General features: G+C 36.8%; 1 protein-coding gene across 3 annotated transcripts in view; it reads right to left on the reverse strand.

The window, feature by feature from the left end:
• The window catches only part of AP3B1 (adaptor related protein complex 3 subunit beta 1), a 167,582-nt gene that overhangs the window by 103,352 nt on the left and 37,605 nt on the right, over positions 1-26,625 (reverse strand). For all 3 annotated transcript variants that reach the window (XR_014491277.1, XM_083353111.1, XM_083353112.1), the window contains exons 4-9: positions 25,120-25,215; positions 23,316-23,476; positions 22,872-22,938; positions 17,018-17,200; positions 6,433-6,588; positions 262-359 (exon numbers count right to left, since the gene is read on the reverse strand). Coding sequence is in view for 2 of the 3 variants with exons in the window: in XM_083353111.1 (XP_083209237.1) it covers positions 262-359; positions 6,433-6,588; positions 17,018-17,200; positions 22,872-22,938; positions 23,316-23,476; positions 25,120-25,215 (761 nt within the window). In the remaining variant the exon portion in view is untranslated. The remainder of the gene's footprint in view (positions 1-261; positions 360-6,432; positions 6,589-17,017; positions 17,201-22,871; positions 22,939-23,315; positions 23,477-25,119; positions 25,216-26,625) is intronic.

Raw genomic sequence — 26,625 nt, forward strand, 5'->3', positions numbered from 1 at the left:
GACTTAGATATATAGTTACAACAATTGGTGGGACTCAAGAAAATTTATAATTAATATGATGCTATTATATTATTATCTATATTAGTTCCTCTAAGTTTAGTTAAATTGTTTATTCAGAAAATATTAGTACTCAAATGTATGTTTACTTATCTCCTTATAACTGATAGCTACTGCAAATCTGGTCTAACATTTCAAAATTATATATACTCCACAGCTGGGATGATCAATGCCAGCTAATAAAAATAAATAAATTTGATTTACCTGTTACTCCGTAGTAAACGTACTAGGGACTTAGCAACTATACCAGCTTCAGAGTAGGGGGCCACATGCCAATAAAGCTGTGCAACTGCCATTACCACCTGTAAAAAATAGCCATTATTTGCTAGTGATCAGATTCATCTATAGAATATGTTAATTCCCTTGGTAACTTAAAAGAACATTTATTATTTTTCTTTTAAAACTATGCTGTATTTGTTAGATTAATTAATCTTTGGCATCTAACTCTCCAACTACAACTGTGCCTGGCTTACATAAGATTGAAACAAAAATACAGAAAATAACAAGAGAACTAAAAAAAACCACAGCTGAGGCTGGTCACAATCGTAACCTCAATTGTTACAGAAATGGGCTCATCCAACACTGAGACCCAATGCCTGGGGGAAGAGATTTCAGGACCAACAGGATTGGGACTGAGTCTTGGGGGATATGCTGTTCTATAGGCATTACTTGGGAGTCCTCCTAGATTCACGGCTCACCCTGGAAGACCATATAGGAGCTGTGACTAGGGGGGCTTTCGCCCAGGTTCGCCTGGTGCGCCAGTTGCGGCCCTATCTAAGCCGGGATGATCTATGCACGGTCACTCACGCGCTCGTGACCTCACGACTAGACTACTGCAACGCTCTCTACATGGGGCTGCCCTTGAGGACCACCCGGAAGCTCCAACTGGCGCAGAATGCAGCCGCAAGAGTTGTGTTGGGAGTTTCCCGATACTCCCATGTCACACCTCTGCTCCGTGAGCTGCATTGGCTGCCAGTTGTCTTCCGGGTGAGATTCAAGGTACTAGTTATGGTATTTAAAGCCCTACATGGCAGGGGGCCGGAGTACCTTAGGGAACACCTGCTGCCGGCGTCAACTTCCCTTCGCCCTGTTCGTTCCCACAGAGAGGGACTCCTCAGGGTGCCACCGGTCAGAGAATGTAGATTGGTGGCCCCCAGGGGGAGATCTTTCTCTGTGGGCGCCCCGGAGCTATGGAACCAGCTACCGGTTGAGCTCCGGACGGCGCCGGATCTTCGCTCCTTTCGCCGCGATCTGAAAACATACCTGTTCGAACAAGCCGGCCTGGCCTGAGGGTGGGATTGCTGGGGTTTTTATTACTATTTTATCGGGGGTTTTATTAATGTATTTATTGCTTTTCTATGGGCATATATTTAATAACTTTTTAATTTTTGTAACTTCATGTTTTATTCTTGCCCTGTACACCGCCCTGAGTCCCTCGGGAGAAGGGCGGTATAGAAATATTAATAAATTAAAATTAATAAATTAAATTACAACAGATACCTCCTGGGTACCATCAAATGGCATTGTTTCACAGAGACCTGAAGCACGCCCAAGTTGTTGGACCATGTTGGATGTGCAAAAACATCCAGAAGGAAATCCTGAAAATAACCAGTCTCAGGTACTATTAAAGACTTTACAGATAATAACTAGCACTTGAATTATTCAGATTATATTTTCTGATAAGAAAAATTATCTCCAAATGCTTATTTTATTTACATAATTCCAGTATTTTGCAGGAGAAATAATCTTTCCTCAGGGACTACTTGCATTTTCAAAGCAAAGTTTGCAACACATCAGTTAATGAAAGCCCACGGGGAAATGAGTATCCTTAATATCTGACGCTCTGGAATTATGTGTTCGCAAGGGTGCTTTACAGCCCACAAAGCACTTCTGGTCTTCGCAAACATTGCACAACCACCCTCATGTTCACTGATCTCAGTGTGCGGCAATCTGTTTGCATTTACAATCGGTTTCCAAGTGCCCTATGTACATATGATCATCATTTGCAATTTGCTATGTTGACTTCCCCTTCATGGATTACTGCCTTGTCGTGGTGAAGTGGCTTGCGTAATTCAATGAAGCTATGACCTATGCCGTGCAGGGCCACCCAAAACGGAAAAGTCATAGCAGAGAGTTCTGACAAAATGTGATCCACTGGAGAAGGAAATGGCAACCCACTCCAGTATCTTTGCCATGAAAACCCTATGGACAGTACCAAAAGGCAAAACGATATGACGCTGGAAGATGAGCCCCTCAGGTCGGAAGGCGTCCAATATGCTTTGGGGAAGAGCAGAGGGCTAGTACTAGTAGCGCCAAAAAGAATGAAGCGACTGGGCCAAAGCCGAAAGGACGCTCAGCTGTGGATGTGTCTGGTGGTGTAAGGAAAGTCCAATGCTGTAAAGATGTTTTCCCCATAGGAACCTGGAATGTAAGATCCATGAATCAAGGAAAGCTGGATGTGGTCAAAAAAGAGATGACAAGACTGAACATTGACATCTTAGGTATCAGCGAACTAAAATGGACAGGAATGGATGAATTTAATTCAGATGACCATCAGGTATACTACTGTGGGCAAGAATCCCTCAGAAGAAATGGAGTAGCCTTCATAGTAAATAAAAGAATAGGAAAAGCAATACTGGGATACAATCCTCAAAATGACAGAATGATCTCAGTTCGAATCCAAGGCAAACCATTCAATATCACAGTAGTCCAAGTCTATGCCCCAACCACCAGTGCTGAAGAGGATGAAATTGACCGGTTCTATGAAGCCCTATAGCACCTTATAGAACTAACACCAAAAAATGATGTCCTTATCATCATGGGGGATTGGAATGCTAAAGTAGGAAGCCAAAAGATAACTGCAATAACAGGTAAGTTTGGCCTTAAGAGTACAAAATGAAGCAGGGCACAGGCTGATACAATTTTGTCAAGAGAATACGATGGTCATAGCAAACACACTTTTCCAACAACCCAAGAGACGGCTCTACACATGGACATCACCAGATGGTCAACACAGAAATCAGATTGACTATATGCTCTGCAGCCAAAGATGGAGAAGCTCTATACAGTCAGTAAAAACAAGACCAGGAGCTGACTGTGGCTCAGACCATGAGCTTCTCATTGCAAACTTTAGGCTTAAACTGAAGAAAGTAGGGAAAAGCACTAGGCCACTCAGGTATCAATTAAATCATATCCCTGTTGAATATACAGTAGAGGTGACAGATTTAAGGAATTAGATCTGATAGACAGAGTGCCTGAAGAACTATGGACAGAGGTTCGCAACATTGTACAACAGGTAGCAACCAAAACCATCCCAAAGAAAAAGAAATGCAAGAAAGCAAAGCTTTGCAAATAGCTGAGGAAAGGAGGGAAGCAAAAGGCAAGGGAGAAAAAGATAGACCCAACTGAATGCAGAATTCCAGAGAATAGCTAGAAGAGATAAGAATGCCTTCTTAAATGAACAGTGCAAAGAAATAGAAGAAAACAATAGAATAGGGAGGACCAGAGATCTTTTCAAGAAAATTGGAGAGATGAAGGGAACGTTTAATGCAAAAATGGGAATGATAAAGGACCAAAATGGCAGGGACCTAACAGAGGCAGAAGAGATTAAGAAGAGGTGGCAAAATTACACAGAAGAACTATACAAGAATGAGCTTAATGTCCCTGATAATCACAATGAGGTGGTCACTGACCTCGAGCCAGACATCCTAGAATGTGAAGTGAAGTGGGCCTTAGAAAAGCTGAGCAACAACAAAGCTAGTGGAGGTGACAGTATTCCAGCTGAGCTATTCAAAATCTTAAAAGACGATGCAGTAAAAGTGCTACACTCAATTTGCCAGCAAATTTGGAAAACTCAACAGTGGCCACAGGATTGGAAAAGATCAGTTTACATTCCAATTCCAAAGAAAGGCAGTGCCAAAGAATGTTCAAACTATCGCACCATTGCACTCATTTCACATGCTAGTAAAGTTATGCTTAAAATCCTACAAGCTAGACTCCAGCAGTATGTGGATCGAGAACTACCAGAAGTACAGGCAAGATTTCGAAGAGGCAGGGAACTAGAGATCAAATTGCCAACATACGCTGGATCATGGAGAAAGCTAGAGAGGTTGCAGAAAAACATCTACTTCTGCTTCATTGACTATGCTAAAGCCTTTGATTGTGTGGATCATAACAAACTCTGGCAAGTTCTTAAAGAGATGGGCGTACCAGACCATCTTATTTGTCTCTTGAGAAACCTATATGCGGGCCAAGAAGCAACAGTGAGAACTGGACACGGAACCACTGATTGGTTCAAAATTGGGAAAGGAGTCCGGCAAGGCTGTATACTGTCACCTTGCCTATTTAACTTATATGCAGAGCACATCATGAGAAAGGCAGGGCTAGATGAATCAAAAGTTGGAATTAAGATTGCCGGAAGAAATATCAACAACCTAAGATATGCAGATGATAGCATCTAATGGCAGAAAGTGAAGAAGAACTAAAGAGCCTCTTGTTGCGGGTGAAGAAGGAGAGTGCAAAAGTTGGGTTGAAACTTAGCATTAAGAAAACCAAGATCATGGCATCCGGCCCTCTCAATTCCTGGCAAATAGATGGGGAAGAAATGGAGGTAGTGACAGATTTTATGTTCCTGGGCTCCAAGATCACTGCAGATGGGGACTGTAGCCAAGAAATTAAAAGACGCTTGCTCCTGGGAAGGAAAGCCATGGCAAATCTAGACAGCACACTAAAAAGCAGAGACATCACCCTGTCAACAAAAGTGCGTATAGTCAAGGCTATGGTCTTCCCAGTTGCAATGTATGACAGTGAAAGCTGGACCATAAAAAAGGCTGAACACCAAAGAATTGAGGCCTTTGAACTATGGTGCTGGAGAAGATTCCTGCGAGTCCCTTGGACTGCAAGGCTATCAACCCTGACTGCTCTTTAGAAGGCCAGATCCTGAAGCGGAAACTCAAATACTTTGGCCACCTAATGAGAAGGAAGGACTCACTGGAGAAGAGCCTAATGCTGTGAAAGATTGAGGGCAATAGAAGAAGGGGACGACAGAGAATGAGGTGGCTGGATGGAGTCACTGAAGCTGTAGGCGTGAGTTTAAATGGACTCCAGAAGATGGTAGAGGACAGGAAGGCCTGGAGGAACGTTGTCCATAGGGTCGTGATGGGTCAGACATGACTTTGTATCTAATAACAACAATGTTGACTTCCCGAAAAGTCAATGGGGAAGCCAGCAGGAAAGAATTGCCTCTCGTCTCAGGGGTTTGGCTGAAAGAGCTGCCTCCCAAGGGAAGCTGAAGGATTTCAGGTCCGTTTCTGCACCATGCCAAAGAAGTTTTCTTCTGTGCGTGGAGAGGAGCTTAATTACTTCAGCAAACAGCTCTTTAGCCAGCCCCCTGAGGGAGAGGAAGATGAAATCCAAGCAAACAGCAATCAGGCAGCATGGTAAGGTAAGGAGCATGGGGTGCCTCAGGTGGGTAGGTAAGTGTATAGGAGACCTGGAGCAGGCTGCGCACAAGTATCTTTTTACTCAGTGGATGAAAATCCTGCTTGGATTTTGGATTTTAAGCTCCCAAGCGGAGCTTCCCAGGATCTCCCCTACCTCTGAAACACCCGGTGTTCCTTACTTGGGACTCCATCCATTTAAGATCCACCTAATCACTTAACAACAAGAACCGGGAGTGGCTGGATTGTGGTTGTTGAGTGAAGGAATCGAATGGGCAATCACATGATGTCTTGTTTAACAACCGTTTCACTGAACAACCAAGATCCAACTGTGGTCATACGTTGAGGGCCAATGATACACAAATAAGATCTTTGAGATATTCTCTCTTTGGATACTACATACTGAAATTTAAAATAAGAATCTTCATGTTCCAGTAAACAAATTAGTTGCCATTATATGGATGAGATAAATCCGAAGATTATGTGGTTTAAATATCTATAACATTTCCTTTCTAAAAAAAGACTTTAAGCAATAAACTATTGTTTCACTCTAACAAAAATGTTTGTACAGCTAACGATGATGCAATATTTTATAGCTCCTAATACACTTGAAAGATGTCAATTCCTCAAAAGGAAGTATATGACGACCACTATTGCTGCACTAGATGGACATTCAATGCCAATCCAAGAAACATGAAAAGAAATGTACCATATTTATCATTTAAAATAAAATCTCAATCCAAATGGATTTTAAAGAAAAAACCTCTTATTCAAGGAAAAGTTACAGCAGACACGGCATTGTTAGAAGTTCAAGAGAGCCACTGAGAAAAAAGCAAAGCGAAGACAACTTCTACCAACCCTGATACACATGCTTAACTCTAAATCCAACCATTTGGTTAAATGAAAAAAAATATTCAATGAATTAAAATAGCCATACAGCAGCATTCCGGCTTTGTAATAAAGGCTTTGTATTTCTTATCAATAATCTGTGGTCTGGATCCATAGTATAGAGCTTGTTCACTTTTGGATCTTTATCCTGCTGCTCATCGGATTCATAGAAATTCTTTTCACTGTATTCTTCCAGAGCACCATCCTATAAAGGGAAATAACACTCATTATTTTACTTTTTATGTTTAAGCAACATCCAAATTATAAATATGGTATACCTTCTAAATTTTCCAACATAGTGATTTCAAGTCACAGTTTAAATATATCAAGGTATTTTTTCTATTTAAAAGAAAAAAGGATCAATTTGTTCATTGGATCTTTGACATTTAATCGGAAAAATATCGAATACTTGGTATATCTATAAATGCGTATTATGTCCCCAAATCAAAGCACAGAACTCTAATTAGGAGATATAGCATGAAAATACCAATTAAATAATATAGTATACCAATTAAGTAATATAGTAAATATGAACTTTTATCACATACCATCTATGTCAATTTGTTCTTTTAAACATTATAATTAGAACATGTTTCAAGATGAAAATTTCTTAAATAAGAAAAAAAAATGTTCTGTTTATTTGTAGCTATATGGCATTACAAAAAATAAACTTGCATATTTATCTACCAATCTCTGTAGGCTTGTGTATCCCAGTTAATTAAGTCTTTCATCATTTCCATCTGTAATCTGTGATCACAACTATAAACAATTATTTCAGATGTGGACATATCATATTCTAATTTTCAATCCTTTCCTAATGATCATGATCATGAAATTTGCTTTATAGCTGCCACATGCTGAGTCAATATCCTCACTGACCTATCTTGAATGATCCCAAGGTCCTTTTTCTGGTTAGTGGGTTGTCAATCGGAAATCTCCTCAATTGCAATCAAACCTCTGAGGGACACTGAAGATGTTATGAATTAAGGCTGCTCATCTTGCTTTAGTTATTTTCACAATTTTTCATTACTCATTTGAAGGTGCTAGACAAGATCAGAAGATCTTAACAAATCTGTACAGCAGTTCCAAGTGGAATGTGTTCCACTTTGGGGTGAAACCAAATGAAATAGGAAAATCTAGAGTACAACTCATGCATCTGAGGAAATATATCTCAAACATTTCCTTGATCTAGACTAAGTCAATATAACCTGGAAGACTGTGAGGTTACTGTAGCCAGAGGGAATATTAAGAGAGCTTACAGATGAGCTTTAAGAAAACATTACCTCTTATTTTTATTTCCACAGTAACCACCTTTTTCCATGAATCTTGGAAGTATTTCTGCATGGTGATATGGTAGCTTATAAGAAAGTTACAAGCTATTTCAGAGGCAAGGATTTAGCCTCAAAACAGAGTAAGCAGTCTGCCTACAAATTTAATTTCATTTCAGCAAACAATCTTGTAAGTAATCTTTACAGTATATTTATTCTTTAATGTTGAATAAAAAGCTGTATCAACAAATTTACTTATATTAAACAATTTTCATTTTAGAGGACAAAAAGGCACCCATTTATTATTTTTAAGAAAATTTCTATACCATCAAAGATTCTAATGTCAAAATAATATTCATTATCTTGTCACAGTAAAAATTAAAGGACATTTAACAAAATTAAGAAACGCATTGGATTTTTCCCCCCTTATTTGTTAGATCTCTTTAGCAGTTCAAGCAAAGTAGTTCAAAATTATTAATATACAGGGAGATACACATTTAACTTGGGAAAGAAGATGAGGAAATCTGTTGAAAAGGAAGGTAAATTCAGGAAATAAATATGCAAATATGCATTTTAACATTCTTGAATGTATTAATCTGAAAGGTTTAATTTCCATTTTCCTGCATCAGCTTTTTTTATAAAATGTCATGCCCTATAAATATGCTGTTATTTTCTATAGTCAAGTACCCCCTTAACAAATCTTCTCATTAATATGTAAATTTAAAGTCAATCGGTCTTCTCCCTGACAGCACCATGAATTCCTAGTGCACTGTATAATCGATTTTGACTTGGCAACCACTATTTATCAAAGATGTCAGTTAGAAAAATTATGGAAAATGCAGTACAATTGATATGACTGCAATATATTTTGTCAACATTTAATTGTTCCTCAAATAATACATTTACATAGAAACAGACTAAATACTGATCTATAATAATGCAGATAAGCTAAATTAAAAATCTGTTTTACTACATAAGAAGCTTGTTATATGCTTACTCAAAAAAGCACTAGAAGAAAAAAATGGGGACCTGCTGATTGTTAGGTTTCAGAGATTTCCTTTTGCTATTTTAGCAACTAAATGAGAAATCTGCTTATTTATTTGATTTAGGCAGCAGTATCCACATGGGTGGATAGCTTCTTTTCCCCCTTTCCCAGTGCCATTCTAAAAAGCCTTAAAGACTTGGTTGGGACCCCTATCAGATATGTTTGTATGTATGGGTGTTGTTGGTCAGTCTTACCATCTTGTTCTTTATTTTTCTTTATAATCCTATTTATCTCTTACTTTCTACAGGTTTGGTTTTATTGCGGGTCATCAAGAGTCAGTATAGAGTCAAGCAGTGAATATTATTTTTTATATATACAGTGAAGGAAAAAATTATTTGATCCCCTGCTGACTTTGTACGTTTCCTCACTGACAAAGAAATGATCAGTCTATAATTTTAATGGTAGGTTTATTTTAATAGTGGGAGATAAAATAACAACAAACAAATGCAGAAAAATGCATTTCAAAAAAGTTATAAATTGATTTGCATTTTAATGAGTAACATAAGTATTTGACCCCTTCATAAAACATGACTTAGTGCTTGGTGGCAAAATCCTTGTTGGAAATCACAGAGGTCAGATGTTTCTTGTTGGCCACCAGGTATGCACACATCTCAGGATCCTCTCCAAGTCATTAAGGTTTCGAGGCTGATGTTTGGCAGCTCAAACCTTCATCTCCCTCCACAGATTTTCTATGGGATTAAGGTCTGGAGACTGGCTAAGGCACTCCAGGATATAATAATAATAATAATAATAATAATAATAATAATAATAATAATAATAATAATAATAATAATGTTGGAAGGGATCTTGGAGGTCATCTAGTCCAACCCCCTGCTCAGGCAGGAAATCCTATACCATTTCAGACAAACAGCTGTCCAGTCTCTTCTTAAAAACTTCCAGTGTTGGAGCGTTCACAGCTTCTGGAGGTAGGTTGTTCCAGTGATTAACTGTTCTGTCAGAAAATTTCTCCTTAATTCTAGGTTGCTTCTCTCTTTGGTTACTTTCCAATTATATCCACAGCATTCCTCTGGTCAACTAATTTTGTCACCTGATCAAAGAATGCAATAAGATTTGTCTGGCATGATCTGTTTTTGACAAACCCATGTTGGCTTTTGGTAATGACTTTGTTTGCCTCTAGGTGTTCGCTGATTCATTGCTTGATTATCTTTTCCAGAAACTTCCCAGGTATTGAGGTCAGGCTGATAGGTCTGTAGTTTCCTGGATCCATTTTTCCCCCTTTTTTTGAAGATGGCAACTACATCAGCTCTTTTCCAGTCTTCTGGTAGTTTCCCAGTGTTCCAGGATCTTTGAAAGATATACTTCAGTGGTTCTGAGATCACATTTGCCAGTTTCTTCAGAACCTTGGGGTGTAGTTCATCTGGTCCTGGTGATTTGAACTCATCTAGGTAGACAGGTGCTCACTTACCATTTTCTTGCCTATCTTAACTTATGTTTCTAATCTGCTTTTTACGGTACTGTTTTTGATAGGTTGGACTGTTTTTTCCCCTTTGTGTAAGGACTGATACAAAAAAATGAATTGAATAGTTCTGCTTTCTCCCCATTGCTTGTCATTCTTGCCACTTTCTCCCACTAATGGACCAATCATTTCCTTAACCTTTTTCTTGTTTTTTACATGTTGAGAAGCTTTTTTTGTTATTTTTTACTTTTGTTGCAAGCCTTAGTTCATTTTGAGCCTTAGCTTTCCTCACTTCATCTTTGCAGGCTTGGGCTATTAGCTGATATTCTGCCTTAGTAATGTGCCTTTCTTTCCACTTTTTATACTTGTCCTTTTTGTCTTTCAATTTATCAGAGAGTTCTTTATACAGCTATGCTGGTTTCTTTTGAGAGCTGTCATATTTCTTCTTTGTTGGTATTGTGCTAGACTGGGCTTTTATAATCTCACTTTTCAAAATTTCCCAAGCTTCTTGAGTTGTTTTCCCCTTTAGGACTCTCATCCATGGAATCCTTCCCAAGCTTAATGTGCTTCTTTTTGAGCCACTCTTTGTTGGCTTGCCCATGTGTTTTGGGTCATTGCCATGCTAGAATACCCATCCACGACCCATTTTCAATGCCCTGGCTGAGGGAAGGAGGTTCTCACCCAAGATTTAATGGTACATTGTCCCATCCATTGTTCCTTTGATGCAGTGAAGTTGTCCTGTCTCCTTAGCAGAAAAACACCTCCAAAACATAATGTTTCCACCTCCATGTTTGATGGTGGGGATGGTGTTCTTGGGGTCATAGGCAGCATTCCTCTTCCTCCAAACATGGTGAGTTGAGTTGATTTCAAAGAGCTCAATTTTGGTCTCATCTGTTCACAACGCTTTCACCCAGTTCTCCTCTGAATCATTCAGATGTTCATTGGCAAACTTCAGACAGGCCTGAACATGTGGCTTCTTGAGCAAGGAGACCTTGAGGGCACTGCAGGATTTCAGTCCTTCACAGAGTAGTGTGTTACCAATTGTTTTCTTGGTGACTATGGTCCCAGCTGCCTTGAGATCACTGACAAGATCCTCCCGTGTAGTTCTGGGCTGATTCACCATTCTCATGATCATTGAAACTTCACGAGGTGAGATCTTGCATGGAACCCCAGACCGAGGGAGATTGACAGTTATCTTGTGTTTCTTCCATTTGTGAATAATTACACCAACTATTTTCACCTTCTCAACAAGCTGCTTAGCGATAGTCTTGTAGCCCATTTCAGCTTTGTGTAGGTCTACAATCATGTCCCTGACATCCTCGGGACAGCTCTTTGGTCTTGGTCATGGTGGAGCATTTGGAATCCGATTGTTTCTGTAGACAGGTGTCTTTTATACAGGTAACAAGCTGAAATTAGGAGCACTCCCTTTAAGCGAGTGCTCCTAATCTCAGCTCATTACCTATATAAAAGAAACCTGGGAGCCAGAAATCTTGCTGATTGATAAGGGATCAAATGCTTATTTCACTCATTAAAATCCAAATCAATTTATAACTTTTTTGAAATGTGTTTCTGGATTTGTTTGTTGTTATTCTGTCTCTCACTGTTAAAATAAACTTATCATTAAAATTATAGACTGATCATTTCTTTGTCAGTGGGCAAACATACAAAATCAGCAGGCGATCAAATAATTTTTCCCTCACTGTATTTACAAGAATAGGAAATCATTTATTTATAATGACTTTTTCTTGTCATTCTAAGACACAGTATATTGCATTAGGTCTGTACTAGCTGGTCCCAACTGAGGCAAACAATAGTTTAGCTAAAAGACTACAAATTGAGTGATGCTCTGATAATACATCTATGAATGACCAGCTACTGATATTTCATATTTAAAAACCTGAAATATCTTTCCATAAATGTGGAAGCAAAAATTCAAATGTACCTGTACCCTTAAAAATTATGGAAATTAAAAAAGTTTAGTTTCCAATAGTCATTAAAATCTAATACTGGCTCATATCAACAGGATTAGAATTAGAAGAGAACTAGAAATTCTAACTAATGAAGACAAATATGAGAAACACTATTGAAATTACTAGGATGATCTAGATGCACTAGAAAATTACAAATTTTAAAAAGTTAGAAAATCTAAAAGAAAAGATTGCAACTGTGTATATAAAAGCTATATACTTGAGCATAAATTCAAGAATTAGAACATGGAAATTTGAAAGTACCTGTGTAAGAATAAAAGAAGAGAGAAAACAAAAGTGATACTATTACATTTTTTTAATAAACTGCGTTGGCACACAAAAGACATGAATGAAGATTTTCTGCATCAGATGGCCAGACTTTCAAAGAGGCCTGCAATAGGAGATCTCAATTATCCTGACATCTATTGGGAATCTAACTCAGCCAAGAGCCAGAGGTCCAACAAATTCTTGTCCTCTCTTACTGATAACTTCATTTATCAGAAGATGGAAAAAAGATCAAGGAGAATAGCTTAAAAAAATGAAGGAGACTGGTACCTTGGGGAAAGTGATTCTGTTATCTTTGAATTTGTGATATACAAAGGAGGAAGAACTGAGAAAAAACAAATCTGGATACCGGTCTGAAGCAATTATAAAATGTGATTGTAATCCTTGACTAGAATTTAGAATAGAATAGAATAGAGCTGGAAGGGACCTTGAAGGTCTTCTAGTCCAGCCCCCTGCTCAAGCAGGAGAACCTATACCATCTCAGACAGGTGAATGTCCAGTCTCCTCTTGAAAATCTCCAGTGACAGAACGCCCATGATTTCTGGAGGCAAGGTGTTCCACTGGCTGATTGTCCTCACTGCCAGGAAGTTTCGCCTGAAATTCCAGATTGCTTCTCTCCTTGATCAGTTTCCAACCATTGTTTCTTGTCCTTCCCTCTGGTGAACAACCTGACCCCTCTGCCTTGTGGAACACTGTTATCATGTCTCCCTTATTTCTTCTTTTCTTTAGACTCGCCAAACCCAAGTCCCGTAGCTGTTCTTCGTATGTTTTAGTCTCCAGGACTTTGATCATCTTAGTAGCTCTTCTATGAATTTTTTCCACTCTCAACATCTTTTTTGTGATATGGTGACCAAAAATTGGTTGCAGTATTCCAAGTGTGGTCTTACTAGGGTTTTATAAAGCGATAATAATACTTCGCATGATCTTAATTCTATGCCTCTGTTTTATACAACCCAGGATTGTATTAGCTTTTTTGGTTGCTGCTGCACGCTGCTGGCTCATAGTCAAGTGATTGTCCACTAGGACTCCAAGGTCTCTCTCACAGTTACTGTTTTTAAGCCAGGCCTCACCCAATCTGTATATGACCTTTGGTTTTTCCTGCCTAAATGTAAGACACTGTTTTTCTCCACACTGAAACTCATTTTGTTTGATAGGGCCCATTGTTCAAGGTTGTCAAGATCTTTTTGGATCCTGAGTTTGTCTTCTGGGGTGGTGGATACATCTGTCAGTTTGGTGTCACCTGCAAATTTGATGAATTTCCCTTCAATTCCCTCACCTAAGTCATTTATGAAGATACTGAAGAGTACTGGGCCTAAGATGGAACCTTGTGGTACCCCACTGCCTACTTCTCTCCATGTGGATGTAATGCCATTGAGGACTACTTGTTGAGTACGGTTTGTTAGCCAGCTACAGATCCATCTGGTGGTGATGTTGTCTATTCCACCTTTTCCTAGCTTACCAAGGAGTAGGTTGTGGTCTACCTTGTCAAATGCATGGGAAAAATCCATGAAAACTGGAGAATAACAAATATTATCTCCATCTACAAAAAAGAGAACAAACTATAGATTTATCTGTTTGACATTTATAATAGGCAAGGTCCTCAGATTATTAAACTGTATGCTTTAAACATCTGGATATACAGATGACAGTAGGAGTTGCATGGCTCACTGCAGATATACAGTTATTAGTTTGATAGATCAGGAGAGTGATTTAATTATATAGTACTGACAGGTAGTGACAGATTTTATTTTCCTGGGCTCCAAGATCACTGCAGATGGGGACTGTAGCCAAGAAATTAAAAGACGCTTGCTCCTGGGGAGGAAAGCCATGGCAAATCTAGACAGCACACTAAAAAGCAGAGACATCACCCTGTCAACAAAAGTGCGTATAGTCAAGGCTATGGTCTTCCCAGTTGCAATGTATGGCAGTGAAAGTTGGACCATAAGAAAGGCTGAGCGCCAAAGAATTGAGGCCTTTGAACTATGGTGCTGGAGAAGACTCCTGCGAGTCCCTTGGACTGCAAGGCGATCAAACCGGTCAGTCCTAGAGGAGATAAACCCTGACTGCTCTTTAGAAGGCCAGATCCTGAAGCTAAAACTCAAATACTTTGGCCACCTAATGAGAAGGAAGGACTCACTGGAGAAGAGCCTAATGCTGGGAAAGATCGAGGGCAATAGAAGAAGGGGACGACAGAGAATGAGGTGGCTGGATGGAGTCACTGAAGCTGTAGGCGTGAGCTTAAATGGACTCCAGAAGATGGTAGAGGACAGGAAGGCCTGGAGGAACATTGTCCATAGGGTCGCGATGGGTCGGACACGACTTCGCAGCTAACAACAACAACTGGACATCAACAAAGTTTTAGACAAACTCTCTCATTATAATATGCTTTATGAAAAGATATAAAAATGAACTATGGGCCAGGCAATATCATTGTTAAATAAACTCAGAACTAGCTGAATAACCACATCAAAGGGGGCTTGTTAATGGCTCCATTTCAATTTCCTAAATGGAAGTTTTAAGTGGAGTGCCAGAAAGCTTTGTTCAGGGCCTTGTGCTGCTCAGCATTTTAATCAATGACTTGCATGAGTAAGTTGAGGGTCACTTATCAAGTCAGAATATGACACAAAGCTAGGAGGGGTGGCTAATAAGTTACAGCAGAGAGAGAAGAGTTTAAAAGCCAGAGACAGGCCTGAGTAGTAATGAACAGGATGGAATTTTAATAGGGAGGCATGACAAGTTCTGCATCAGGATAAAAACTAAAAGGGAGAAGTATAGAATGGGTGTGAACCCAGCAAGAGTACATTAACAAAAAGAGTGGCCTTTGTCTTTTAAACACAGATGGACTGCTGAATCTTGTTTTGATGGGTTGTTTAAACACATGGCACAACATAGGAGAACAAACCCATCAGGACAAGATTCAGCAGCCCATCTGCATTTAAAAAACAAAGGCCACTCTTTTGAAGACAGCAAAGTCCACATTTTGGACAGAGAGGACCACTGGTTTGAAAGAGTGGTCAAAGAGGCCATCAATGTCAAAAGCAAACAGCCTTCTCTCAACAGAGGGGGAGGGATACAACATCATCTATCTTCAGTCTATAACACAGTCCTTTCAGCAGTTCCAAGAAGGCTCCACACACATTTGCACTACTCAGGTGACATTGAGGACACAGATAAATCTTCAAGTGACCTCAATGACTCTCTAAAAGAATGCAAATGACCAGCTGTCTGTAACGAATATAAATCCTTCCATTCCCCCCCATCCAGTCAGACCTGAAGAAGCTACTTGGATGAGAAGCAAAATGTCTTCAAACAAAAACAAAAAAGTCCAGTTGGCACTTGAAAAAGCACATTTGGGGACAACCATGACCTGGATGACTGAGAATCTCGTGTGAATCCAAATGGCAGGCACACCTCATCCTTGGAATGTTTACCTCAGCCCTGGGATAATTACTAAAGAGGAAATTAATGTTTGTATTTACATACATTGGGGAGGAAGGGATTACAAGAGAATAAACAGATACACAATGGAGAATACACAGAGAAAGGAATGTGCTAGAGCCAGCTGTTTACCTAGAGTACCTAGGAGGCACAAGACTTTATTGTGAAATTGATTAGGTCTTATCAATTTCAGTCAGCCAAGTGTTCTAATCAAGTAATTAAGGTCACAGAGCTGAAAACCTTTACAGATACACTGCATTGGGGAGGAAAGCATTTCCCAAAGAGAATGCTTGTTTAGGGTCTTGTGGAAGGGAAGAAATGTAGAGGTACAAGACATAAATACTGACTGTAATGGCAAACATGACTGAGAGAGAGCCACTGAGAAGATTGTAGACATTGATCTCTGAGAAAGTATATACACAGGCATTGATTGTAAGATTATTTTTTCATCATAGTTGTAACTGAAAGCTAACACTGCCTGAGGCTAAATAAGGACTACTACTAGATGCAATTATTGTTGCCCAAAGGGGGCATACCAGTTACTGAAAGCAAAAATTCATGTACTGTTGCTATACAGAGATATTTAGCTTTGGAATTGCAAACAGCACTTCCACTGGGACCACAAGCAAAGCAACATGCAATAAAGGGTCTATAGGACAATTCACCAAGGTTAACTTGCCACAGCCAGTTGGCCACAGGGCAAAAGTTACATTAATATTAAAGAAATGTTAGAATAGAATCATTAAAGAAAGGGTGCAAAAGGAGGGACAGAATGAAATGTGAATGACAAAAATTAAAATATTTTATTTATTTTAAATAATTAAATAGGATTGTTAAATTGTCTGCAGTGAGTTGTCCTGTGGCGAGTTGTCCCATGGCGAGCTGGCCATGGTGAGTTGACTGCGGTGAGTTGGCCATGGCAAGTTAGCTGCAGCAAGCTGGCTGTGGCAAGTTGTCCCATTCCTGCAGGCAAAGGATGCAACATGTTTGCAAAGACTCTGACCGTTCTTTTATCACGTGTGTGTGTGTGTGTGTGTGTAGTATATGTGTGTATAATCTATACGCACACACACAAATATACACACACTCTGTACGTGTGTGTGTATACACATTACTACTTTGATATAAATTATTAGTGCCCAGAACTGAAAATATATTTGAAATCCTGCTTTTAACAACACAGAGCTATTCAAGAAAGTTTTTAAATGACTTACCTCTTTGCAAGGGCTCACAAACTGTGTTCGTGCATACCGAGTCAGCATGTGAATAATAACAACCTGTCCCCATTCTTCTACATCAATTAGTAGATTACAGAGCTTTCGGTAGTTCTTGTGAATCAGATCTATTCTGTCAGGACATACTTCTTCAAATGCCATCACAACACTCCCTGCCACAAGCTAGAGAAAAATAATTTAAACACATAAAGGGTCAGTAACTTTGACTAAGAACCTTATTCTAAATTTAAACATGACAGGCAGTAAGGGATAAGTGAATTATCAAGAAGCAGGAGAGAAAATGATACTGAAGAGGTTAGACTAGCTCTCAGCTCACATATAATTGCAGAATTACATTTTGTACCTTTGGTATTACCCATGCTTAAAAATTGGATTTTTTTCCAGAAAGTGCAACAAAACCAGAGGCTTTGGAAACCGTCAAGACCAAAAAGGTGCTAAAGCTAGATTCTTCACCTCTACACAGATTACAGTAGAAAGTAATGTAGGGGGAGGGTTGGACTAGAAGACCTCCAAGGTCCCTTCCAACATCATCATCATCATCATCATCATCATCGTATTACATGATTCCAACATTTATCAGTTTCTATAGTTCTTCCAAATAACTGTTGGCATGTAGAAGTCTGCCTTAATTTTTGCTAGGTTTCAAATTCAAATAACAAAATTTTGAGACGCAAATCGTAACTTTTTAAAAACCTGCTTTTTATTACTATAGTTACTTATAACTTCAAGTATCTTATCTGCTGAAGCTTTTGTTTTTCAATGAAGAGTTGCTAACATTACAAAACTCTCAAACTTGACCAGTAGAGATTTATCAAATCTAAATTATAGCAAGTCAACCTAATTCTTTTTTAATAGGGTGACCCATTTAATTGGCATAGAAAATGTGGTACTTCATTCAATGACGTTTCTGATGATATTTTAGTAGGGAAGACAACAAAAAGTGAGGTACATTATGTCACCCTTAGATGGCTAGAGAGCTGATTAAACAATTGTATGAAATGTTAATGGTTCTATGCTAAGATAAAAGAAAGTTTCAAATGGTGAACCACAGGGTTCTATTCTAGAGCTGTCTAATGTAGTCAAAACTATAGGTCAGGAAATATGACCATCACATATCACTATCACATTTGCACTCTGCATAAAGATGAGGGAATAGCAAACACTTAAAGGGCATATCAATCAATCAAGAGGACTTTGACAATCTAGAAAAATGGGCAGAAATTAGCAAAATAAAATTTTGGGGAAAAAATGTGAAATATTTTTGCTAGGAAAGGAAAAATCAAAGGCATAAGGTAAAGGTTGGAGCAACCATACACATTAGTCACCAGAATGAACACTTCTTCATTTCAGTCAATAACCAACATAAAATAATTGCGAAGTAAAAATACTAGATCAGTCACTAAAACAAAATCCCCTACTACGCTAAGATGCAAGTATTTGTTTAAGTGTTAGACCCTTTCACATCCAACTTATAAACAAGACTAATCCCTTTGTTATAAGCTAGTCTTACTACTAGGGTAGTTCTGAAAAAGCCCCTTTTCCCTGGCCAGTTCAGAAGCACACAGAAGTCACAGAAGAGGAATCAAAGTTGCTGTTTCCTTCTCAGTCTAGCTTGCACCTATTTGAATTTTTTTTATCTATACAGTAGTTTATCAGGACAATCAATAAATGTAAAGCTGAGCCTAGAGAGCACCTTCCCAAATAATTTGCAGCATACCCACTTTGTGCTATGTAAACCACTCATTTGTTCTTTTATTTATTTTTTATTTTTTGCTGTACTAATTATTTGCAAGGAACCTTTCAATGTTCCATAATATTTAAAAATCAAAAACAATTGCAAATACCATGTCCTGCCTCTATTAACTGTTAGTTAGAATATAACATAATGACTTGTCACTGTGCATTACCTATTATCTTTTCCTTAACTGCTGTAATTGAATTTTGTTTTGTTTCAAACAACATGTTATGCAAAATAGATAACCTGACAAGGCTTCTATATGAAACAACTGATATATATGCAGTTAAGCATGCATGTGAAGGTTTCTAGCTGCAAATTAATGTCACATTGTAGCAGAGAACTAGGAATCCGCATTTCAACCTCTAAAATTTCCCCAATGATTTAAAATAAGCAATTAAATAGAAATACAATTTACTGAAATGGTACTTTCAGAAAAAATATTAAATACAATGATATTCATGTTACAGGTTTTCCCTATTTTTCATTGACATCAGCTTTATTAATATGCACCTATTATTACAACTGAAAGAAAACAGCTCAGAATATAGTTCTGCTATTATGCTAAACAAGTTCCAAATCCTGTGAGGATTGTATAAATTACCAATAACTGTAAACGTGACGTTGCATTTATTGTCTTCAGCCTTGCTCTATACTGGAACCTGCTAGTCCCAGCATGTATAGAACTGATTCCATGAAAAACAGAGTTGATTATTTGTAAAGAACTAAAGAAAATGCAGTATACTTACATTTATTTTCTATCACATCATTTGTAAAGGGGAGATTTCATTTTTTAAAATTTATTCTACCTTTTTTGTTTCTTTCCCAAATGTTCTTAATATTTCTTATCTTGACTGGCTTTATCAGTAATGCTACTATTAGGAATAGTACCAGATATAAAGATAAATTAAACATTTTACATAAAATAACAAATCTTAAATACAAAGGATTGCATTCTTTCATTGTTTTCACACACAGTATCAAAGATAATCAATACTTTTTAAATCTTATTCCTTATAAGTGACACTTCTTAAGCACTTATTTCTTTGTTGAAAATATAAATTCTATAAAATTGCTCAAGAAATTGACAAGATGTTTACTGTATTAAACATAAACTTTTAAATTCATAATTAAAATATAAAGTATAGTATTTTCAAGGAAGCTATTAAATAAACCTACAAAGATGAACACAATGGGACATCATTCTGGACAGATTTCTACAAATTTGTACAGGAGATTGCTCAGTATGCCATAAAAATAATATTTAATTTGAAATTATCCTCTTAAAATATTAATAAAAAAGTTTATAAAGATATCATTGACAAGCAAGAGTAAAATTAAAAATTAGCTTTACTAAATGGGAAAATATAAATCATTCCTACGAAACTAGCAATGAGCTCATCAAATTCAAATACAGTTTCCCATTAAGGGCTTTTTATATATTAAAGCAATATACATGGTTCATTTGTCTTTCACTGGTTGCCATGTTTTTCTGTGCTGTTGCTATGAACTTCAGCCATTATCTGCGCTCCAAGGTAAACTACATGAACCATCAACAAAAGTGACACCCAATCTATGGAGTTCATATTTTCTCCAGATTATCTATGCTAGTTGACAAGCTGGTAATGAAAAAAATCACACTAAGCAAATGGTTCTCTAATAACAATAAATTTTCTATAAAATTATGAAGGGTACAAAATGTTTCCTTGCATCTATTTTGTCATGAATTCTAATTAATGCTGCAAAAACCTGAGAGTGCTGGGTCATCACAAGAAGTATATCAAGGCTTGATTGATACTATGGGGCAAGTTGGCCTACACTGCCAACATTTCCTTCTTTTAAATTAATGGCCATTCCACCTACCCTAATCATATAGCTCAAATTATATTCCTCTTCTTATTTCAATTTTCTGAAAGCATGGAGGCTGGTAAAGATCAGTCATTTATCTTCTAATAGCTGGATAATAGATCTATCATAATATAGTATCTGCAGAAATTCAGGTATTACATTCCGCCATCCACGTAAATCTTTTACAAATATTGAATCAGTATCTTTAGAAGACACTAGATTATTCATATATCTGTAATCAAAGCATTACATTTTACACATTATCTCTTGCATATTTGTTAAAAATGTTAAGGAATACATCAGACTTTGCTCTATTTTCCCAAAAACTATAGTGTACCTTAGAATACATCAGTAATTTTAATTAAAAAAAAAACTATTAACAGTAATAGTAATAAAGTAAACATGTTTGACCTGAAAATTATTAGACTTCCCAGGAGTAAGCTGCTACAGATAATCCTATTTAGTCTTCAGAGGGTACATGGATAGACACTTTATTTTAAACTAAATATATATTTAAATCCACAGCTGCAGACCCATAAAGGCCAATAAGCATCAAGGAAGCTGTATCTGTGGCTGTCTGAGCTTGATTGTTTGCAGAAGTTTTCTTACCTGACTAGGTAATATCATCACATTGTCAGAGCACTGATGATGTTAGCTAACTAGGTAACAAAATATCTGCAAGAAAGGAGCCAAACTCTAAAAGCACCAAGGACTCCACAGTTCAACCCTGAACAACATATTGTTTCTTCTATTGGAGGCTATATCCACTATGACATACAGGTAGACCTCTACACACAACCACAATTGTGCCCAAAATTTCTTTTGCTAATCCAGTTAAGGAGCTATGCCTCATTTTACAAACTTTTTTGCCACAGCTGTTAAGCAAATCACTACAGTTAAGTGAATCATGCAGTCTTTAAGTGAATCTGGCTTCCTGCATTGACTTTGCTTGTCAGATGTTCCCTAGGAAGCTTACAAATGGCAATACCAGAACCCCAGGAGTCTGCAACCATTGTAAATACATGCTGGTAGCCAAGCACCCAAAGTCTGATCATGTGACTGTGGGGATGCAGTAATAGTCACAAATGTGAGAACTACTCATAAGTCACTTTTTTCAGCACCACTGTAACTTTGAATAGTCATTAAATGAATGGTTGTAAGTCCAGGACTACCTGTACTGTAAATTATGAGACTATGTTTCTATACTCACTTCCATTTTTGTTTCTAAAGATTAAATATTCTTCCTACAAAATGTATAGGATTCCAAAAGTAAATACGGTATGCCTAGAATGCTCTTTATGATTTTTTCCTATATACTGTCTCAGGACATCTAAGAGATACAAAATGGTTTAAAACGGATAAAATAACAACTAATCAATTTGTAATGGAATGCAATATACATCTAAAAGCCAGTATTACTTTAACCTTAGTTAAAAAAGAACTAAATAATTTTTATTCTGATGATATCTGCCAGTGATAATCATGCCTTCATAATTAAAGTATAATTATGAGAATTTTCCAAGGAAGAGGGTATCATTGAAGGCTATTAACGACTGATCTATCCTAGCTACTTCCTGAAACCATGCTGCTGAATATAATCTATAAAGCCTTAATAAAGGAATTACATAACTGATAATATCCACTATAATCTAAAAAAGATAGGTTAAAAATGACCTCTAAGCAATTTTGGACAGATCTCTTCTTCAGAGCCTTCAGTCTGTAATGTGTTTAGGATTCAGTCATTCAGACAGGGTTTATAACAGTATGGTTATTTTATTTTGTTAGCTTTATGGCTTTTATAAAGATATTGTAAGTCAATAGGATTCTGTGTGTATTCAAAGGCAGGATGTAAATAAATATAAACACACATACATACATAAATAAATAAATAATAACTGAAGTGGTATTGGGGAAGGGATTTAGATATTCACTAATTCATATTGCATACATTTAATTTTTAAGTTTCATTTCTTTGCTTCAGACTTTCTAGAACACAGTGGGAAATGAGAATAAATTATTGAGATACCAGCAACCAGCATATCTGCTCACAATGTCAATCTTTTTCACAATAAAGTTCACTGTAGCATTAATTTTTTTTATTTTATTAGAATTTTGTCCCACCTTTATTACTGCATCAGTGGCTACATTTAAATGTACATCCTGATGAGATTTATGTTTAAAATTGCTTAACATAGATAAAAATATCACAATTCTAATTCCATTATAAAGTTGCTAATTTTTATTACTTACTGTGCTTTTGTCTTTCAAAAGCTTCTCTATTACTTCGATTAACATTTCTTTTTGTTCTGGATCAAGACTAGAAATTTAAGATAAAAAATGTCAGCAAATATTGATCCGGTTTGGGCTAAATGTATATTCTAAGTGGACAAAAAGAAACAAGTGTGATGGATTTCATTCTGAGTTATAATATGGATATACTGTATGTCTATTGGACAATGAAAAAGAAAAAATTAAAGAAATTTTATCAGAACCTTATCAGCTGCTCAGTAAAATTGAACTTGTCATATACAAATCATATCCTGTTTTCCATCTATGTTGAAACAGACAACAATCAAAATAATTTTGTTGATTTTTATCTCCATTAGCAGATGGTTCTTATAAATTTTATTAAACTTCATTATGCTATATGTATATTAAAAACATTTCTTACATTAATGGTTAGAGAAAACTTACCTGTAAAGTTTCTGAATTGCATGGGCAGCATTTTTTCTCACATAAGGTGATAAATCAGCTGATGCTTCTTTGATAGCAAGCATCATAATTGGAACAATAATTGGCACTCTGATACTTGATAGCACTCGCAAAGCACTTGCACGGATCAACTGATTATGATCCTAAAATAAAAATAAAATACAAATAATCTTCAAATAAATGCCACATATTAAAGGCATATTTATTTTTGTTTTTTCCAACTTTTTTATCCTTATTTTTTTTGACACAGTTCTACAAAAGAATAATCTAGTCCAGCCACTATATTTATTAGTTACGAAACTATCAAAACTTGTTTGAACTTTTAAATTCTCCATTAAACAATTAATACTAAGGTGGATACAACAGACTCAATTCCTCTGTAGAACTGTAGCAACATCTCCAGGGGCAGTCCAAACTTTCTGAGTTGATGCAGAAACAACATTCTTTGTTGTGCCTTTTTAATGTTGGTTCTAATGTTAGATATCTATTTCAAATCCTGGAACCCAAAAACCTGAAGGACTCTACTGTTGTTACAGTAAGAAATGGTAGAATAGGATGGCTCCTTCTAAAAACCACCCTTATTTCTACAGTTTTAAGCGTATTCAGCTCCAGATTGTTCCGGCTCCACTACAGGGTCAGTTGTTCAGCCTCCCGAATATACTATATGCAGACTCATCACTGTCTTGAATGAGACCAATGACTGTTGCATCATCTGCAAACTTCAGTACTTTAACAGATGGATCCTTATAGATGCACTCATTGGTACTGAGAGAAAAGAATAATGGAAAGAGCACACAGCCCAGAGGGGTGGCAGTTATGCTAATCGTTTGGGTATTCAATGTGACTTTACCTAGCTTCACCCGCTGCTTTTTATCTGTCAGAAAGCCTATAATCCACCTTTTAAGTATGGACAGGCACAGATAGCTGATAAATAAATAAAATAATTCTGTGAGATGTCGCCACAATCTGCATTACAGATGAATATACAGGCTATTAAGTCCAGAAAATACACCATAACAATTAAAAATAACCTGACAGATTTCTACAGCTATTTTTAAATCTGCAATTCCTATAAACAGCAGTACCTTTCCCCAAGACTGTGCAACTGCCTTTCACACACCTGCTATATATAAAATGTCTGAAAAATGTCATTGCATTTTATTCCTCTATCAACGTCTTTACATTCCTTTTAGAATTCCACACATGTCTGACACAGTCCAAATAGAATAGTGTTTAAGCAGGAGCAGTTATATAACATATAACATGTGTACTACTACAATTTATTTCAGTAGTTAACATCAAAGAGAGTATAAGGCTCCAACACTCTAAAGTTGTTACCAGGAATTTGGTTAAAACAACGTTACTTCATTCCAGTTTTCTATAAATATTGTATTCCCAAACCTTCAAGTTTTTAACTCAATTAGAGAAACACCAGGCTTGATATCTGTGGAGGACAATCTATTACATCCAATCAGATTGGAGCCAACCATGGTGACTGCCATTAAAAAACCATTGAACGAATTTTTCTTCCCTGTTAACCCTAAGTACAAGTCTGTAACTTTCTCTAGAGGAATGAGAAAATGCTACCGAGCAGATCTGAGATGCCTGCAAGAGGCTGAAAGAGAAGTAAACTTCAGTTATATAAATAGAAAACACCTGTAAAATTGGATTTAACCACTTTCAACTTTTGAAATGGCACTTTATATAAGCAATAAAGCAGATTAACTCAGAAATAAAAATAGTACACTTTATTAAAAAAAATTACTTTTAATTTAATTTTACTCACTTTCAGAGCACGCTGAAAGGTGCTAATTGACAGGAGTGCCAGATCCTGCTGCTCTTCTGCATAACGCAACAAATAGACATATACAAGTTTTTTAATCTGAAAAACAAAAACAGTTCATTTGGACATATTAAAATTTAGTACCATCATATGATTAAGATTGTTGCATTATGGACATTCTAGATTCCCTGCATCATGATACGCTTCCATTTTATAATCAGGGTTTCTAAACAGGTAAATCACTGAAATTCTACTGTTTACAAACTTTACAGTTTAGTTAACTTCTAAACAAAGCCCATATAGGTTTAAATGAACAAAAAAATATTTTCAATTTTAAATAGACCATAAGGAGTTGTAAAAAAAAAACTGTAAAAAAAACTTCTAAGTACAGTTGTGCTATAATTATTGTCACTACCTGAAGAAATATTTTTCTGCCTGTTCTGCCAAAAAGCAACATATTAAATCACAGAAGGTTACAAGGCTTTAAATTATTTGTTGTTCTACTATGAACAAGCAGCAATCAACACTGACAACAAGAGGCCTGTATAGTGAATGACTGCAGGTGTGCAGAGAAAGCCTCCGTTCCTTGAAACCACTTGGAGATCAGAGGCAGGAGAACTTCAGTTTCGTGACTGCACCGTTCTTTCATCATTTACTTTCATTCAATGTTACAGCACTCCTCCCTTTAAAACTAATAATAACAGAGCCACATTAGCGTTGAGCAACACAGGCAGATCTGTTTAATTAGTTTATCAATACAAGTATATCAAACTTCATGAGTTATTGACTAAACCTTTTGTTATTTCTGCTCTAAATCACCAATTATATTTCGAGGTCACTTTCTGCATCTTTTAATGTGAAGCCTAAAATTAAGTGCAGGGCAATTCGCAGTTTGTAAAAATTAATTTGATTAAACTAAATGTCCTTGACTAGCTTTGAAATCCTTGTCCCACCACATGGTCTGTAACTGGATCTTTTTCTAGAAATGTGATGGTTGGGGGGGGGGAGAAAACCCAATGACAAAAACACATTTTCTCCTTTTCTCCCTTTTCAAGTACTTTTCTTTACCTTTCAGGTTTTTTAAAAAAACTGAAAAAGGAATTATGAAATATTTCCCAATATTTTTATTTAAAATTATATATAAAAGTAAATAACAAAAATCCTGACTCTTATTTAAAAGTTGACTAAATAGCATGAAATGAATAAAGAAGCCTACATCAATACTAGCAAACTTTTAATTTCCAGAAATCCAGAGAATGATAAAATAACATAAAGGATTAAACATAAGAAGAACAGCTAGGTAGAAATAAATTTTAAAGTATTCTTACAACAAATAATTGTAAATGTATGACAGATATGGGATGTTAATTTTAACTGTTACAATACACTTACCTCATAGGTTTCAAGCACTACTGCAGGATTAGATCTCTTATTTATGTACCTTAATGCCTATTAAAATCTACAGAAAACCAAACTACCCTGAGAATTCAAAAGTAACATGCAGAAGAG

Source organism: Vipera ursinii (genome assembly GCF_947247035.1).
Source record: "Vipera ursinii genome assembly, chromosome: 2".
NCBI lineage: Eukaryota > Metazoa > Chordata > Lepidosauria > Squamata > Viperidae > Vipera > Vipera ursinii.